The following is a 17,799-nucleotide window of genomic DNA, read 5'->3' on the forward strand; positions in this document are numbered from 1 at the left end:
TAAGATTTGTCTAGCTTTTCTGTACTTTGAGTTGTTTTTAAAACGATTTGTTTTGAAACACGAATTGTAATATTAATAAGCGTGTTCAAACATCTCACCTCCTTCCTAAGCTTCACTCCCATCCTCCTTGAGAATAGTGGCGTAGAGGCGCCCCCAAGTTAAAAGTAGCAGGATTTCAAGAGATCCCACAAAAAAAAAAAAGGTTCCTGTGGAAATACTCCTCTCGGGTGGACCAGTCATCTCCCGACCGTCAAGGATGCCCCATAACATTCACGTTTTGCTAGGAGTGAGTGTCTCCACCGCGCGGGCCACCTCAGTTCACGGTCCTCCGGCAGGAAGCTGCACTTCTCCGGGTTCAAACTCGTCTTAACTTTCGGTGGCCGCCCGACTGGCTGCTAAGAGACCCCACTGCTCATGTGCCCAGGACAACTCCCTTTTCGCCCGACAACCCGCCCCACGGTCCCGCCTCCTGATTCCTCACCGGTAGGCTTCTAGGTACCGCCTCCTCTACCCGGAGCCACCGCCCACTTTCCGCCTCCGGCCGCGATTAACAAGGTCAGGGATCTTGGAACAGGGTCCGAGTCACGTGGAACCACGGTCACATGCTAGGCGAGGTCACGCGCCCGATTCCAGGTCACGTAGAAAGCGAGTGCGGGGCGCCGGGAGGACACCGCACTGGAAGGAGGGAGGTCTCCACTCTGCACCCACTTACTCTCGCGAGATCTGTGAGATCACGTGACGGCGTGGGTGCGGCGCGGCTTCACGTGACGGGCGCAGCGGGCCGCGGGGGGTCTCTTTCCTGCGGCGGGCGCCACGGCGACTGGGCCTCTTGACCGCTGGACCTGCGGCTCTTACGCCGGCCCCCAGCCCGTCCTCCAGCGCACGCCGTCAGGCAGCCCAACCACCCGACCCCGCCCGGTTCCCGCTCCGGTGGCCCCGGTGCCCATGGCGGCCCCCGGTAGCGCCCGGCGTCAGCCGCTGCTCCTGCTGTTACTCGGTGAGGGTCAGGCCGGCATCAGGGGTCTGCAGGGAGGGGAGGGACTCCAAGCGGTCCGGGGACTTCGCGGCGGTGCTCGGAGGCTTGGGACATCTGCGGGGACGGTGTTTTCGGAGAGTAGGGAGGACTGCTCGGGGTCCGGGGGCTACGGGATCCGAGAGTAGCTGGCTGGGCTTGGGGGACGGCGGGCCTGCGAGTCGTCCCCGCACACGCCGAGGTCCGCGTGGGGTCTGACCGGAGCCTGCTGGCCGCTGACTGGGGTATCGAATCCAGTTGCCCAGGGATGGACGAGGGAGGATCCGAGGTTCTCAGCCTAGGGCCCGGTTCTGCCTTCGGGTCACTAAAGGGTCAGTAAACTCGTTTTCTGGGGTGTTTAGTTGAAAATTGTTTGGGTGACTTGGTTTCTGGAAGGTGTCCTTTGTTTCTTTAACTTACGTGCAAGTTTAGCCACGGAGGTCCAGGTGAGGCCTGAGACGCCAGGACCTGCGCGGTCCTTCGGTGGTCCCAGTGGATGACCCACCTTGACGCTTCTTACCAGAAGGGAATAGGGCGGCGTGGTGATCCCAGCCTTTTAGAGTTCGTCCTTGGTACTTTAACCTTGGCCTGTTTTTCAGTTTGGCCTGCAGTGTTTGTGTGTGTCTGTTACTGTGAATTTAAATTTGTGTTGGACTGACCTGAAGTCATTTTTAAGCGTTTGGGAGGACCCACAGTGGACAAAATGAGACGTAGGACAAGGCCTCGGTTTCTCAATGGCAGCAGTGTGCATTGCTAGTGAATCTTTGTAAAGAGCTGCTGCCACTGTTCTGTTTGTGCTGGTTCCTGCGAGTCAAAATGAGAGACTCCATTAACACGTTGGGAAGCCTCTGACACTCCACCAGTCTGTAGAATTCATGGAAGCTGTCGGTGGGTGCTCAGTGTTTTATTGATTGAGGGATTTTGTTTCATTTGTCCTGATAAGAAAGCGTAGTATGTGCTGTCTCTTAAAGGGGAATCACTACATGGTTTCCTTTTAAGCCTGTAGAGGCCCTCTCTGTAAGTCTCATCCTACTCTAAAATTCTTTTTTTGTGTGTCTCCATGGATTTCAGTTTCACATTTTTGTTTTGCCTGTTGTGTAAATTAGTTCTTCGAATTGCATGAGTAGCCACAAGGGATGACCTTATTCCAGCAGTAAACCTGAAGCCTTGCTTTGCCCTTTACTGGCTGGTGTAATTAGTTACAAGAGGGGTTGCTGGAACAAGTTTTGTCGTGTCGGAACGGCTGCTTTGTTCTTTATTAGAAGAGCTCACAAGCATTAGGACTTGAATATGTTGTTTCATGCTTTAAAAACTCTGCTTAAAATGGAAAGTTCATAACTTCCCTACATTATAATCGCTTGTAGTATTGTGCATGAAATTATCTTTCAGTGCCCATTGCATCATATCTTTTAAATTTTATAGTCAATTAAAACCCAGCTTTTAGACAAGGTCTGTTACCTTGAATTTGGGCCTATTTAAAATAATGTTTATTTTAATATACAATTTCACCAAAGACATCTTTTCTAAAAATATGACAAACTTCTAAATTTCTTTTGCACGAACTATTAGAAACTACCTAACCTTCTTTTGCATGTGAATCCTTGGTGGAAGGCATAGGTAATCATGATCTGAGACTTTTTGGTATTGATATATGAGATCCAATATAATTACATAATTTTGCCTTTTTAAACTATTGAAATCAGCTAGGTGGCTTCCTTTTCCAAATGAAGAACTGTCACTTAGGAAGTGTGAAAAGTTTTATGCTAATTAATCTTACCCTTGGTTGTGGGAGTTTGTCAGTTACCACAGGTTTGCAACCAAATTCTTATGTCAATTTGAGGTCAAAATGTTTTGGGTCCATAATTTTGAATTTATATTGTTAGTTTTATCTCAGACATCATTTCTCCCTCTGTTTGCATCCACAGAACTTGATTACATGCTTCAGTATGTGCTTTTACTAGAGCATCGATTCAGCTGAGTTGGGATTATTTTTGCTCATGTATTTCTCTTTCCCCATCTTACAACCTACGTCGTGCTTCACGCATAGGAAGTGCCCAGTACATACACGTAGCGACGGCCAGTTTTACAGTAGTGGGCCCTTACTAAATGTGTTTACATCAGCTTTTTAAAAGTGTACGTACTTGTGCCCTGCCTCTAGAAGTTGTGGTTCATTTCAAAAGTGAATGTTTCATAATTTGAAACATACTTGCTTGCTCACCAAGTGCTGGAGAGAAAGCAAGGTTCAGCCATGCCACTCACCCTGCAGCCAGCCAGCCAGCCCAGGCTAACATGAGAGGGAAATGTGCTGAGTCAGCAGACTTGCCTCTGTACCACTCCCTAGCTGTGAGGCTTTGCGTAAGTTAATGTCTCTCTGCGTTAGCCTGTCCCTGTGTCTGTAAAGGAGAGTCATAATAGTGTCTACTAGTTAATATTGTCAGGATAATTTAATTAACTGCTGAGTGTCTGGAGCTGTACCTGGCACATAGCAAGTGCATTACAAGTACTTGTTAAGTAAAATACAGATACTGAGGATTCAATGATGAACTTGGTAAATGAGGTCTGTATGGCACTGAATATTTAAATAATAATAGATAACATCATAGTCAGTGCTAATGGCCTGTACTGATGCTCCTCATGCAGTTGGCTCATTTGATGCTCTAATGACCCTGAGGTGTCAGCACTCTTACCTCCATTTCACAGGTGCCTGAACCCAGGGTTTGGTAGTTGCTGCTGGCCTAAGGGCATGCCCCAAGTAAGTAGTGGGGGGGCAGGGGCATCTATCAGAGAACCAAGATTTCGTACTCTGAAGCAGGCCTGTTTCCCATAGCTGCACTTATCTTAGGGAATGGAATTTCTACAAGTAGGAGTATTTTAAAGGAATGAGACAAGGTTACTCCTTTATATGACTTCTGGAGAAATAGAGTTTGCATCTGAGTGAAGGACTGCTAGAGATTAGCAGTTGCCAGCAGGCCAGGGACTTTGAGAGGGACGCCCCTCAAATAACTACAGACATTTCACTAACTTGAGATGGGTCTCTTTCCCCCCAACAACTGCCACTATTACAGCTTTAAAAAATAAAAATAAACTTCTGACCACTAATATACATAATGTCTCAGAATTTTATGTTCTGATGCTTTTACACACATTTTTCTTCTCTTTACCAGAATTGGTTTCTGGGGTAAGTTGCTTATTTTAATAATTGAACATTCCTTGGCGTCTAGTGCTGCTAAAGCTTATTTTGTTTTTCTTCAAAAGCTTGGACCCTCAGCATACTTTACGAGCTGAAAAAGGTGTGTGACTGAAAGTTAATGTGAAGTGTTTCCTAGTGAAGTGCTTTCAGTCAGTAGAAAGTCTTTTTGATGCTTCAGAGAAACTGTTTTTATCAAAGGCAGGCTTGGTGAGAACTGACCTGCGTGTGTTCCCGTGGGAGGCAGTGACCTGCTGTGCCCATGTGACCCGCCCTCCAGCCGAGGTGCCAGGGCCAGGCGTGGGCATCTCAGGCCTGAGGAAGCCTGTGCACAGGGCAGGCAGGGCCCACACACACAGTGAGTTGGGTCAGTGTCCAGTGTGTCTGGCTTCAGGGCCTGTGCTTTAACACGTGCTTTTCCCTCTGGTACACTTACCCATCCTCAGAAAGTATACATTCTAAAAACCTTTACAATGTCAAAAGCAAGTTACAGAATAATTCTCTCTAGGTGTTTTTAATGAAATATTCAATTTATAGAAAGTGCTTTTAGTGTAATCTTGCCTAAGTATTCCAGAGGTGGGTTAAAATTTCGCAAATCAAAACAGGCCAAAAAATTGCACAGGTTTGGGGGGTTTTTTTAATTAATTAATTTATTTTTAGTGAGGGAGAGAATCACCAATGTGTGGTTGCCTGCCTCTGCAGGGCCCCTACCTGTCCCACAACCCAGGCATGTGCCCTGACTGGTAATCGAACTGGCGACCCTTTGCTTGGCAGGCCAGTGCTCAGTCCATTTAGTTACACCAGCCAGGGCTCCACAGGTTTTCTTGTTTACCATAGTTGGCTTCATTTTGGTGTAGCAACTTTTTCTTATGCACGTAAATTTTGATATTACCTTTACCAGAGGCTTATGGGAAGAAGACATGTGAGGTTTGTGACTGTACTCTTTGCTTTTTAGGCTTGAATTATTGGCTCTGGAGATTTTCTTTTGTGAAAGTGTGAAGGGTAAAATGAATTGGCTTCATTAGAGACATTTACCTTGCCAGGGACAAGGGTTTTAGAATGAAAAGTTAATTGAGTGTCCTCTGAGTGTGCTGCCTTCAGAGTGTGCCTGAGTCATATCTGCACTTAAGAGTGAGCGATCAGAGCCAGATGTGGAAATGCTTGCTTGGTAAAGGCGTGCAGGAGCTTGTAGCAGTGGAGAAGCCGGGGGAGGGCACAGCATTTCTGAACACGCGCTGTACACTTCTCTGCCATGGTGATCAGATTGCATTTGCTTCTAAACTGCTTGATATCACGATGGGGGGGGGCGGGATATAAAGAAGTGGAGATGGCACTGGCTCTGAGAACTTAAAAAGGAAATATTTAGCAGTGACAACTCTCAGAAGAGAAGGACCTGTGAGAGTTTCATTCTGTCCTGTGCTCCTGACATGTGAAGGCCCTACCTGGACAGATTGATGTCCTAAGGTCACAAAGCCAAGTCCAGGTTTAACTGAATTACTGGTTTTCAAGGACCTTTCTGAAGTTAGACATAAACCTTAGATCTTTGAACCCATGACTTCTCGTCATACCACCAGCCCATGAGAAGTAAAACCTTACTTTATTTTAAATAGCAGTTTAGGTCCACAGTGAAAGAATCCATACCATGGGTTTCTCTAGGAGGTCAATATAGAGAGGCTGATGGTGCCTCCAGGACCCCATGGAATGTGCTGAAGAATGAGTGTGGAGCACCTGTGCCCTGGGGTGACCCAGAAACTAACATGGGACTTCCTGATAAGTATTCTGAAGTAAAATCCATTATTGCTACAGTTGGAGACCACAGAAATACCCAAAGTATTTTCAAAAAGGCATTTGGTAATGTTTGTCTTTCCTGGAGCTAGCAGGCCTCGTGCACAGTGCATCAGCGGTGTTTGTGGTGAAAGATGGCAATGGGACAGCTTGTATAATGGCCAACTTCTCTGCTGCCTTCTTGACCAAGTATGATACCAACAGTGGCTCTAAGGTAGGAAGCCTTGCATTGAGTATGTGTGTGCATATGTGTGTGTTCATGCACATGAGAAACAAAACTATTTAAAATTTTCAAGTAAATGTTTGAAAAATTATCCCACCTTAACACAATTCTCATTATATACTAGTGCCTTCTCGGCTCATCGGTAGCCTATGCTGTTTTGTATGTTGAACTTGCAGTCATAATACACAAACCATTTTGTGCTCTGCCTTCACTCTTTTACTAGGAGCATTTTTTCAGTTTTCCTTATACTATTTTTTGTAATACTTCATTTTCATTATGTTAACCTAATTTGTTAATCGATTCCTCTGTTGGTAGTTAAGTGTTTTTATATTCTTTTTTCATGCCCAGTATATAGCTCTGTGAGTATAACTTTGTTGATCTGTTGGAATTTGCTTTATATAAACTATTATACTCCAAGAATTATACATAAATAGTTGATGTGCAGGGCTTAAGCATTGTACTAGTTTGATAAAATGTCTCTTAGTTTTGTTAAAACAGCTCTGTACTGATACAGGATGAGTAAGGCTTTTGCAGTTCCTAGTTTGTTTGTTTGTTTGTTAATATTTCATTTATTTTCAGAGGGGGGAAGGGAGGGAGATAAAGATTGACATAAGGGAAACATCAGTTGGTTGCCTCTTGCATGCCCTCACCCGGGGATCTGGCCTTTAACCCAAGCACAAAGGAATCGAACCAGCAACCTTTCAGTTTGCAGGCTGGCATTCAGTCCACTGCGCCACACCAATCAGGGTACATTTCCTAGATTTCTAACAAATAAGCTGCATTTGTTTGTATGTCTGTCTTCATTAATTACCTATTACCTGTAGTTATATTTAATGTGTACTCTTTTAAATATATTCATAATTCAAATTTTATTTTCAAGTTCTTGTTGAAACCACCATTTTTCTTTATCTCTCTTTCGATACCACCATATCTTTTTACTATCACCCCAAGGGCAGAAGTGGGGCCCAGGGTTGCCGGAAAGATCAGCAGCTTCTTTAGAGCACTCTGGACTTTGTGCAAGTGCTCTGCCTCATTAATTCATTTGTACTGGTCTAGATACAAATGTGGTCTCTGTCAAAACAGAAGAAAACTGGGAAGGTTTTGTTCTATAGAAATGTCTCAAATTCTAAAGACTTGTCCAAGCACCTTTTATTTTAATTTCTATTCACTCTTTCTGTGTTTGGATTTTTAAAATATTGTCTATCTTAATTGTTATGCAAATGGCATTATCCATATGCCGCTGTGTGTCTTACTCTTTCACAAAGCATGTCTTTCTCACCTCATGTAGTCATGTCGTTTTCTTAGGGCAGCATTAGTATACAGCTTTGCCATAGTTCATTAGTTAGTCCAGTTCATTTTGATGGACATTAGGTTGTTTTCTGGTTGCTTGTTTTGTGTATAATAGTAACTTGAAACAATCTTGCATAAACACCTTTTCTTTGTTTAAAGAGACATTCCTTAGCCCTGGTTGGTGTGGCTTAGTTGATTGAATGCTGGGCTGTAAGTCAAAAGGTCACCAGTTCAGTTCCCAGTTAGGGGGCACATGCCTGGGCTGTGGGTCAGGTCCCTATTTGGGGCTGTGCAAGAAGCAACGGATCAGTGTTTCTCTCCCTCTCTTTTCCCCCTCCCTTTCCCTCTCTAAAAATAAATAAAATCTTTAAAAAAGAGAGAGGAGCATAATTCTTTAAGCAAACAGTTCTATAGCAAACAAGTAGTATTTGCCTTTTTCAAATAAAAATACACAGTTTATCCTAAGCCCAATATGAATTATTTGAGTTTACCTAGATCTGTAGTTTTAATTCTGTTCTGTTGCAAATTAAAATTATATTAATGAAGAATTTGTAATTATATGAAAAATTTTGTCAACTTTGTCTTAACACTTGAATTACCTTTCTGTTACTGACATGTAATACTGACTTTTTTTGTAGTTTTTGTTTATATTAAAAGTACCTTAACAGTGACATCTGAGATGGAACTGAGGAACTAAGTTTATATCAGATATACAAAAGATTTTTTTTTTAGTGTTTCTGAATCCCCTTAATAACCTACACTCTAATTGGGTTCTGTTGTCATTGTTTGTTCTAGAATGTGACCTTCGACCTGCCATCTGATGCAGGAGTATTAAATAGCAGCTCCTGTGGCAAAGAGAACATGTCTAACCCCAGTCTCATGATTGCTTTTGGAAAAGGACATAAACTGACCCTCAGTTTCACAAGAAATGCAACACGTTACAGTGTCCAGATGATGAGTTTTGTTTATAACTTGTCAGACACAGAAATTTTCCCCAATGCAAGCTCCAAGGGTAAGAACAAAAACTGACTGATTATGAAGTGCAGAAAATTGGGTTGGGGTTGTGTCTAGAAATGCTTTTAACTAAGTGCTTCTGGGTATTTAAAATTTATTTTTTTTAAATGTAGAAATCAGGACTGCAGAATCGATAACTGACATCATGGCAGACATAAATAAAAAATACAGATGTGTGAGCAGCAACCGGATCCACATGAAGAATGTTACTGTCACGTTCAGTGATACCGTTATCCAGGCATACCTGTCAAACAATAGCTTCAGCAAGGAAGGTAAGACTGTGCCCTTGGCCCTGATGCCGACAGTCTGACTCCACTGACTGCCGAAGCAGCTTCGTGCCCTGGCACCTGAGGGGGTTGTGTGTGAATGAGCGCCTGCATAGCTGGGGCAGAGCAGGCAAGCTTCTGTCTTAGGAAAGTTGTCCACCAAACCATTTCTTTTCTCTTTAGAGATGACCTCTTTAAATTAGGATGACAAGTATTTATAAAAAAAGGTAAAAGGGCAAAGCAATTGGAACCCTCTCTGGGTCTTCCCTTGCTAGAGCCAACAGGGTCCAGGGTCACAGGACCTCTTCCCATTCAAGCCAGATGTCTTTACAAAGAGACCTCATCTTACCTCAGTCCAGCTTGGACAGACCCAGGGGCAGGTGGGGGAAGGACCAGGAGCGCCTTTCTGGGATCATGACACCACCCCCACCGCCTGCATGCACTTGCTTCCCTATGGCCTTGGCTGAGGTGGTCAACCTCTCATGTCCTTCACTTGTAAAATGAGGATAATAACCTGTCCCGGAAGGCAGTTAGGATTAAAAGGGAAACTTATATGAAGAGCTTACTTCAGTTCCTGGCACAGAGAAAGTAATAAATAGAGCTGTCATTTTCCTGAGGGTAAGGAGTAGATTGCCTTGGGAAAGTTATCTCTGCCTGCTAGAGGGTGTGTTAAGGACAGTACCTCCTTCTGGTCAGTTTGTTGAATCTGTCAGGGTGACACTGGTTAATAAAATTATACAGTTTTCAGGTGTACAGTTCTACAGTACATCTGTATGTTGTGTGTGTTCACCACCCAAGTCAAATCTCCTTCCATCACCATTTATCCCCTCTTTACCCTCTTCTCCCTCCCCCCATCTCCCCTTTCCTGCTGATAACCATACTGTTGTTGCCTGTCATAAGAGGTTTGTTTTGTTTTCACTTAATCCCCTCACCTTTACTGCAGGCCCCCCCCCCCCCCCCCCAGTCTCTTTCTGGTCTTGACACCTGCCACTGCCCATGGGCCTTTGATTAGAATTGTTCCCCAGTGGTCTTGCTTGAGGGCTCAGGGTGACTGTCAGAGAGTTGCTGATTTGTGCCTTTGTCGGAGCTAGTGGGCAGGGCGAACCTGCCAGCCCTTTGTGCCGCTTGTTACCGTCCCCAGATGGGGCGCTCCTCACAGGACTGGCACACCAGTCTGCTGCCTAGTCCAGCCTGCCTCTGGGTTCTGTACAGCCAGTAAGCTGAGAATGGTTTTTATGCTTATAAATTTAAGGTTAAAAAAGAAAATCAAAAGAGCATTTTCATGACATGTGAAATTCTTTGGAATTCAAGTTTTAGTGCCCGTAACTGAAGTGGTACTGGAATGCTGCCACCATCCATGACCACTCCCTCACCTGTTTCTGTGGCTGCTTTCATGTTTGTGGTGGCAGGTCTGAGTTGGGACAGGCGCCCAACAGCCACAGAATCTAAATGTTTAGTTTCTGGCTCCTTAAGGAGAAAATTAGCTGACCCCTGATGTCGTGGGAAGAGGGTTAGTGACAGAGCTAGGACCAAAAGAAACCAAGTGTAGCTGGGAGAAATACAACTAGTCGCAAATGCGCGGGGCTTAAAGGGGGAGGTCAGCGTGAGCTGGGGTAGCAGGGGGTTCTGAAGGAAAAGGGCTCTACTTTCCCACTGTGCAGCCTCTTCTCAGATGGGCCTGGAGGGCTGGGTGAGTGTGCATCTTCTCCAGGAAGGGCTGGTGGAGCGGGAGGACTTTCCCTCAGGCTGGAGTGAGCAGTGTTTGCGGGCAGCAGGTGCACCTCCTCCGGCATATAGAAGGTGACTTGTCATACGGTGGCTAACCTAGTGGGGGGTAGGTGAAGGAGCTAAATACTTAAAGTTGTTTGTATTCTCAATAATTATAAATCTCCCAACTACCTAGGTTTCATAACTAACTGAATATGTCCGGATTGCATCAGTCGTCTGGCTCAGGTCTCAAGAGCAGAAGGATAAAGCGAAAACTGTCCAAAGGTCTTAGGAAACGCTGGCATCTCTGGGTTGCTGGTTCATTGCACTGACCTCACTGTAACCGGGCCTGAACGCGATCCTTCGTAGACACAGCTCCTCACCTTTACAACTTGTTTCCTTTTGCTTCGAAGGCTTCTGAACACTCTCTTGAGAGCTGCTCCTACCCCACCTCACACAACCGTGATTTCTTGCTTCACACACTGTTCCTTGGGATTTTGTCCTCCAGTGGCCTGGGTCCTAGGGACTGGCAGGCAGCTGCTCAGGGTGGGGGTGCTGGGGAGAAGTTGAGGCCCCTGGGTCTCAAATACCGGTCGATGCTCCATAAGGAAGGGTTTCACCGAACAGCAACATAGCAATTGATGGCATGATCTGAGTCCTTTTTTAAAAAAAATTCCAGTTACAGTTGATGTACAGTATTAGTTTCAGGTGTACAACATAGTGGTTGTACATTTTATAGCCTTATGAAGTTGATCTGAATTGTGTTTAAAGCTCAGCTGCTAGCATGTTCCAGTTACTGAACTTGTCATGAGTCTGGCCCTTGGGGAGCCTCACCAGGTGGCATGTCATCACACTACTTTTTGTCTGTTCTCAGTGTCTTAGTGGGCGTTCTGCATTTGTTTTGTTTGTTTTGTTTTTTACAATGCTTGGTATTAATGTTATTTTGCAATTAAAAGGGCCAGTATTTTCCCTAAAAGTGGGGGTTTGACATTACTGGCCTCATACACTACCATGACAGCATGAATTACTTAAAAATACTTGATTTCTATTAAAATTGAGCCATTTCTATTTTTTTAATCTCCTGTGCCAGTTTCATTTCTTTGATTAAGTACTTTTTAAATATTTTTCCTGTCAACTAAATTGAAAGCTGCTTCAGAGAAAAGATTCCCATGCCATATATGTTAAGTATATTTTTATATCTCCCTACCCTACCCTGTTCTACTCAGGAATCCTTAATAGATTGTCGAATTGACATATTTGCAATAACTCAGTACATTTTGGTCAGAAAGGCCTGTTCAGAGTTTTTGTTTGATGGACTGCCGGTTCAGGGTATTAAAGTAGACTCTTACTTAACAGTACTATAGTAGTAGTCTCAGCCAGAGAGCCCTCATTCATTTTGCCTTTATATACGTATCATCTTATTTAAGAAAACTCAAATACTTACAGATTTTATTTTAAAAGGAAATAAACAAAAGCCAAGGCTGCACTGACTTTCCCGTGAGTTTTGCTGATGAGGATAAGTTCTGAAGAAAACAGATATCTTCTTTCCTGAAGGTCTGTCAAAGTAGGGTAGATGATTATCACTCTGGAATGGTCTGAGTGTAGGGAGCTCTGACTGGAGAAACCAGGTGAGCGAGCCTCACTGTTCATCAGAATTGGATTTCTGGACCCAGGCCCATGCTGGGTTAGTGTGTTTGGGGTGAGGCCCCTGCAGGCATCTGGTTGTAATGGCTCACCAGAGGATTTGGATTTATGCATCTTTCTCTATTTAAAATTTGACACATGGGTACTTGTCAGTCAACTCCTCTGTGGCCCATTAGAAGTTCAAAATAGAAACAACTAAATATAGTTCATAAGTCTTACTTCCTACCCAATTTGGCCATATTTCTTTTTCATTCCTTAGGAACCAGGGTCTCATTTCTAGTCTAGTTTAAACTGAAATTGGTGCCAAAGCATCTCTTTCTATTTGAGACTCCTTAACTGCAACATTCAGGTTTATTTGAGTATCTGCTGCTGCCTAGAGATCCTTTGGGGCCTTCGGCATGTACTAGCTTTGGGAGGTGGTGAGAAGAGCACCTGGAAGGACACACAGCCCTGCCCCTCCTCTCTCATTGTTTCCTTTGTGGGGAAAACTGAGGGCGACCCAGGAGCAACCTTTGGATCTGCTAGTCTTTCCAGAGGCCTTCCCACAGGTAGCACTGAATGTATTTCAGTGCATTGTATTTGTGATTATCTCTTTGTGGATTGTGAGCCTTCTGCAGGAAGGACTGTGGTATTGGATTCAAGAGTGGGGTTTGCATTTATAAATCAGATAGAAGGAAGAGGACATTTTATTCAAACAGATCTCCACAGTTCTGAGTTTCTCTGACTAGGGATTAGACCTAATGTTTGTTATTCATGTTCCAAGCCGATACTTCGTAGCCCACTCTGAGGAAGCAATGAATGATTGTCAAATTAGTGTTGGTTATTTCCCTCCATGTGTGTTGCATAGCCACCTAGTCCAGAACCTGGAAAGACTGGCCTGCCCTCTTTTGTTTCGATGTGGTTATAATTATGTTGTTCTGTAACAGTTTTTCAAGTAACGATGAAGCCGTTTTTAAAAGTGCAACTGAAAACGTCAGCCTGTAGCCTAGTTTAGGGTAAGAGCTGACAGTGTTGGCCAGCACTCCCCAGGTCGGAGCATCTGCAGCAGTGTTTGCCCTGCCACAGTCAGCCCAAGTTTACGTCCATTTTGGAGGGTATTGTCCCCCATCTGTATCCTCCATCTAGAAAGGCATTTTACTTTACAAGATTACATTATAAGAAGGCATCCTAGGTGAATTGAACCTCCCAGAGAATGTTAAATTTTCCCCTATGTTAGTTTTATGAGGTGAGGTTTCCCATCTCTTCTCCCCCAAGTAGATGATGAGATGTGGAGGTGAAATGGGCATCTGGAAAAGAGTTGGATGGAAGTTTCATTTTAGCTTAGAGTAAGTGGAAACAGGTGGTGGGTAAAGCTAGACGAACTCCTGCCTGGCTCCCCACACTGAATATTTGAGCCAGCTTGCCTTGGCTTTGCCTAGCAAAATTATGGGAAGCGTTGGAATTGGATGGAAATTGTATGAATATGATTTTAAACTTCTCGATAGTCCACAAAAGCGAGGTAAAAGGAAACCTAATTTGGGGGTTGGTGGTACCCTAGAAGTGCTGCATATCTTGGTGTTTTAAAACGTTGAGTAATCTGTAACTTTCATAGGAGGCACCTGCCTATCCTGCCTACTCCTGTAGAAAATTTTTACTCTACTTTGGGTTCTATCTGCCTTGATTTTGAATATACTTTTTTGCCGTAGACAGTCATGGTGGGTCAAATTCTGAGGAACGGAATCAACATTCAAAATCCTTAGCACGTCCCCTGGGGGAACAATGTGACTTCTCTCTACAGACACCACCTCCAAAAACCTGACCTCTCCTGCTCCACCCTGAGCCCCCTGCTGTGGCCTGCCCTCATTCAAAGGGCTGGGGCCTACGGTGAGCTCCTGGAGATGGGGATGGAGCTCAGGGCTGCTGTGGCTCCTGTTGGTTCTGCAGAACCAGAACTTTGCCCTCCTTCCTGCAAACAGTGTGATTAGTTCTTCCTTGTCCTTCCAGAGACGCGCTGTAAGCAAGATGAACCTTCCCCGACAGCTGCCCCGACACCTCCGCGCCCCTCGCCGCCCCCTACCCATCCGTCACCTCCTCGCCCTTCGCCATCACCAGTGCCTGAGAGCCCCACTGTAGACAAGTACAACGTGAGTGGCACCAACGGGACCTGTCTGCTGGCCAGCATGGGGCTGCAGCTGAACATCACCTATAAGAGGAAGGACAACATGGTAGGCTCGGCTCTGAGGACCCACCCCCCTTTTTCTTTGTGCCTTGGAGGGTGGCTGCACATGAGTATCGCAAGTCAGTGTGCCTGTGTCTCTGGTCAGCTTATTGGCACATGGCCGTACACACCTCTACACACTGGCTGCTTCCCTCTACAACAGCAGAGTTGAACCCTTACGGCAGAGATCGCCGTGTGGTCCACAAAAGGCTAGAACGCCTGGTGTTTGGCCCTGGTGTTATAGAACAAGTTTGTTGACCCCTAAGAGAATGTTAAATTTTGCTTAAATTCTTATTATTCAAACATTTGTTATTTTTTATACTTTTCCTTTGAAATAATATTTCCCCCCAATGATGACAAAGTCTGTGGGGGCTGTGACAAGTAACTTGCTTGTGATGAAGGTAAAGTGTGTGACCTTTGGGAGACAGGCTGAAGAAGAAGGGCACTAGGATCTGCTGCCCCTTTCCCTCAGGTACAGGCCATTCTGGAAGCATCAGAAGTAGCACTAAAATGAAATCTGCACTAGTATAAACTTCTGGTGTTTTTCTTCTGGTTTTGGTTAAAATGAAGGTTACTGTACTTGGCCTTGAGGTTACTGCTTTGATGATTGCTTGTGTTTTTTCAGGAATGGAGGGCCCGAGACGTGAGACTGAATAGTAACTTCTCTGTTTTTCTTGCCCAGACCGTGACAGGAGTGTTCAATGTCAACCCGAATAAGACCCATGTCAATGGGAGCTGCACGGCCCAGCAGGTGACCCTGGAGCTCCACAGCGAGAACATCAGGCTCCTAGCCTTCCAGTTTGGAATGGTGAGTGTCCCTGTTCCTTTCGCTCAGGGGGACTTCGTTGTCAGACCTGCCTGCATCTTAGCGTGCGGTTTGCTGTGGTTTCCCTAACACTGTGTTTTCCCACACACGTGGTGCCCCGTACCTGAGCCAAGCACACCACGTGTAAGCCAGAGGGAACATCAAACACAGGTCCTGGAACTCTCCTCTCTGCCTTCCCTTCTTGTCAGTCTTTTTGGGCCCTCAGCTCTGCTTTCCTGTTTTTGTTTACAAATGGGCCTTCCCTTACGTATGCACCAGACGTTAGGGGTTAGGGAGTGCCTGCCGTGTGCCCAGGAGCCACCGGTAATGCCCGAGTGCACAGTCTCTTGGGCTGCAGAGAGGGAAGGGACAGCTTGGTGGTCAACTTGGCTTCTCCCGCCCCTTTACTGCATTCTGTGCCTTCTTTTCTTTAGATCTGCCTGGGAACCATGCATAAAGTTAAAATAATACGGGAAAAATAAAAATGAAACTTACAAGTATTTATAATGCACTGTGCTGATGAACTGAACAGTTGGGTTTCTTATAATAAAGTTTAACTTTCTTAAAGTTTGACTTTTTAAAAAGTTCGGTCAACTTTTAGGGAGTTTACCTTTTTGGAACATGGCTCCTTCAGACCTTTTAGCAGAATCTGATTCTGTAAAAAGATCTGGAAGGAACTAATCAAAATTTGTGTTCTTGAGATTTATATGATGCCTTTTCCAGACATGATACTCTTCACTTTCAGTCTAAAGCTAGAAATAGGGGAGATCGAATTTATTACCCAGTTTATAGTAAACATGTGAGTCTGTTGACTAGTTAAGGATTATTTTCTTCTCTTTAAGAATGCAAGTTCTAGCCGGTTTTTTCTGCATGGAATCCAGTTGGACATGAGTCTTCCCGAAGCCAGAGGTAAGATCCCTACAATTCACCTGCCTGTCCAGGTGTCTCAGAGCACTAACTCTCGCATGCTGTTTCAGACCCCACCTTCAAGGCCAGCAACAGCTCACTGAGAGAACTTCAGGCCACCATGGGGAATTCCTACAAGTGTAACGCAGAGGAGCACATTCGGGTCACGGAGACCTTTTCTGTCAACATTTTTAAAGTGTGGGTCCAGGCTTTCCAGATAGAAGGCAACAAGTTCGGGTCTGGTGAGTAACATTGAAGGCAGCAGCTTTCAGACCCTGAGCGGGCTCCAACAGGCTCTGAGTCTGTTGGGTTTAAACAGCTTCTGTGTTGCAGGGTAGGGTTGAGGGTGAGGGTTCCCTTTCCCAGTCTGAGAGTTTTAGGGCAAGTTCCCCTTCCTGTGTTACCTTGCTTTCAAAATGCGCAGCACGTCTTAGTTGTACACACATCACATTTGAGCAGGTTGTTTCAAGAAATAACGTGGGTCTTCCCCCTGTGAAATTGGAATATAAAAATGCTATCTGTCTGGTAAGTTCAGTGTCCAACAGGGCCCAGACGCCCTGGACTGCAGTGCGCACTGACCATAATTTCCATGGTCATGCAGAATGTCGCGCCCTTGTAGAAGCTTCTCCAATGATAGTTGATTGGAATTGGGGCCCGCCCCCTCTTGTATAATCTTCCCCTGCTGGGCAGAGGGCAGAGGTAGAGAGGAGGGAGAGGCCTCTTTGTAAGGTCCACATGCCCACTGGAGCACGGTGCGTGCCTGTTTGTCCCCCCAGTGGAAGAGTGCCAGCTGGACGAGAACAACATGCTGATCCCCATCGCCGTGGGCGGCGCCCTAGCGGGACTGGTCCTCATCGTCCTCATCGCCTACCTCATCGGCAGAAAGAGGAGCCACGCCGGCTACCAGACTATTTAGCCACGATTTAGCCGCAGACCAGCGGAAGCTGCAGGGCCGCGGTTCGTTTCCCTGAGCTTAGATTGATGTTGAGGGAGGCACACTTTATTGCAAACTGATTTTCAGATCTGCTTTATCCAATGTGAAGTTCATCTTGCAACATCTACTATGCACAAAAGAGTAACTATTGCAATGATGGTGTTAATTTTGCTAATGGGGTTAAATATTTTGCTAACTGGTTAAACGTTAATATTTACCAAAGTAGAACTTGGAGGCGGGGGGAGGGTAAGAGTGCTTTTCTAAATGGGCACTGGCTCCACTATCATTTGGCTTTTTAAGGTTCTGGTGTTTGGTCTCTTCATTCTGGACTCAGATACGAGTCTTACAAAGGGAGGTTCTCTGGTCTTAACACTTAAAACTGATGAAGGCTGGCTAACTGTTAGACTGACAGAGTTAATAAATTAGTAGAGAAGAAAATTGTAAAACAGAAGTACTTCAGAAGGTGAAACTCTGGAATGCTTAAATTAAGCTTTAGAAGCCGAGACAGGCCTAGCCCCCACGGGCTGCACGGCTCAACACTTGAGCAGGCATTAAAGCGACTGGTCTCTGTGTTCTGCCACTCGAGAGCTGGCACTTTTTTAAATAGAAAAATGGGTGTTATTTTTATTTACTTTTTTTTTTGTAAAGTGATTTTTAGTCTTCTGTTGGAGGTTCAGGGTGATCCTGTGTCTGCACTTGTGTACAATAATCGGTTTCACTCTCTGATTTATCCGCTTGCGGCTCAGGTGGGCTGTGCACTGAGGGTCCCTTCATGTAACGCATTGCCGTAACAATGCTAATAAAATGTCTCTTTCTTTCTCTGTCTGGA

General features: G+C 45.1%; 1 protein-coding gene across 2 annotated transcripts; it reads left to right on the plus strand.

Annotated features, from left to right (window-relative positions):
* The first annotated feature begins 729 nt into the window (after nt 1–729).
* LAMP1 (lysosomal associated membrane protein 1) lies at nt 730–17,799 on the plus strand. Of its 2 annotated transcripts, none has more exons than XM_028526425.1 (9): nt 730–997; nt 6,077–6,198; nt 8,293–8,509; nt 8,625–8,783; nt 14,112–14,332; nt 15,008–15,133; nt 15,973–16,039; nt 16,108–16,278; nt 16,813–17,799. In XM_028526425.1, exons 1-9 carry the CDS (start codon nt 946–948, stop codon nt 16,950–16,952), a joined length of 1,275 nt encoding a protein of 424 aa, XP_028382226.1. In that variant the 5' UTR covers nt 730–945; the 3' UTR covers nt 16,953–17,799. The 2 variants fall into 2 exon arrangements, with proteins under 2 accessions (XP_028382226.1, XP_035867385.1); XM_036011492.1 differs by having other exon boundaries at nt 802–997; nt 6,080–6,198; nt 16,813–17,602.

This window comes from Phyllostomus discolor, chromosome 11 (assembly GCF_004126475.2).
Source record: "Phyllostomus discolor isolate MPI-MPIP mPhyDis1 chromosome 11, mPhyDis1.pri.v3, whole genome shotgun sequence".
Classification (NCBI taxonomy): domain Eukaryota; kingdom Metazoa; phylum Chordata; class Mammalia; order Chiroptera; family Phyllostomidae; genus Phyllostomus; species Phyllostomus discolor.

Bases quoted from the DNA above. Each gene is read 5' to 3' on its own strand.
- LAMP1 (XM_028526425.1), top strand. From the start codon at position 946: ATGGCGGCCCCCGGTAGCGCCCGGCGTCAGCCGCTGCTCCTGCTGTTA. The intron at 998-6,076 runs GTGAGGGTCAGG...TCCTGGAGCTAG, and splicing joins GCTGCTCCTGCTGTTACTCG to CAGGCCTCGTGCACAGTGCA. The intron at 16,040-16,107 runs GTAAGATCCCTA...ATGCTGTTTCAG, and splicing joins GAGTCTTCCCGAAGCCAGAG to ACCCCACCTTCAAGGCCAGC.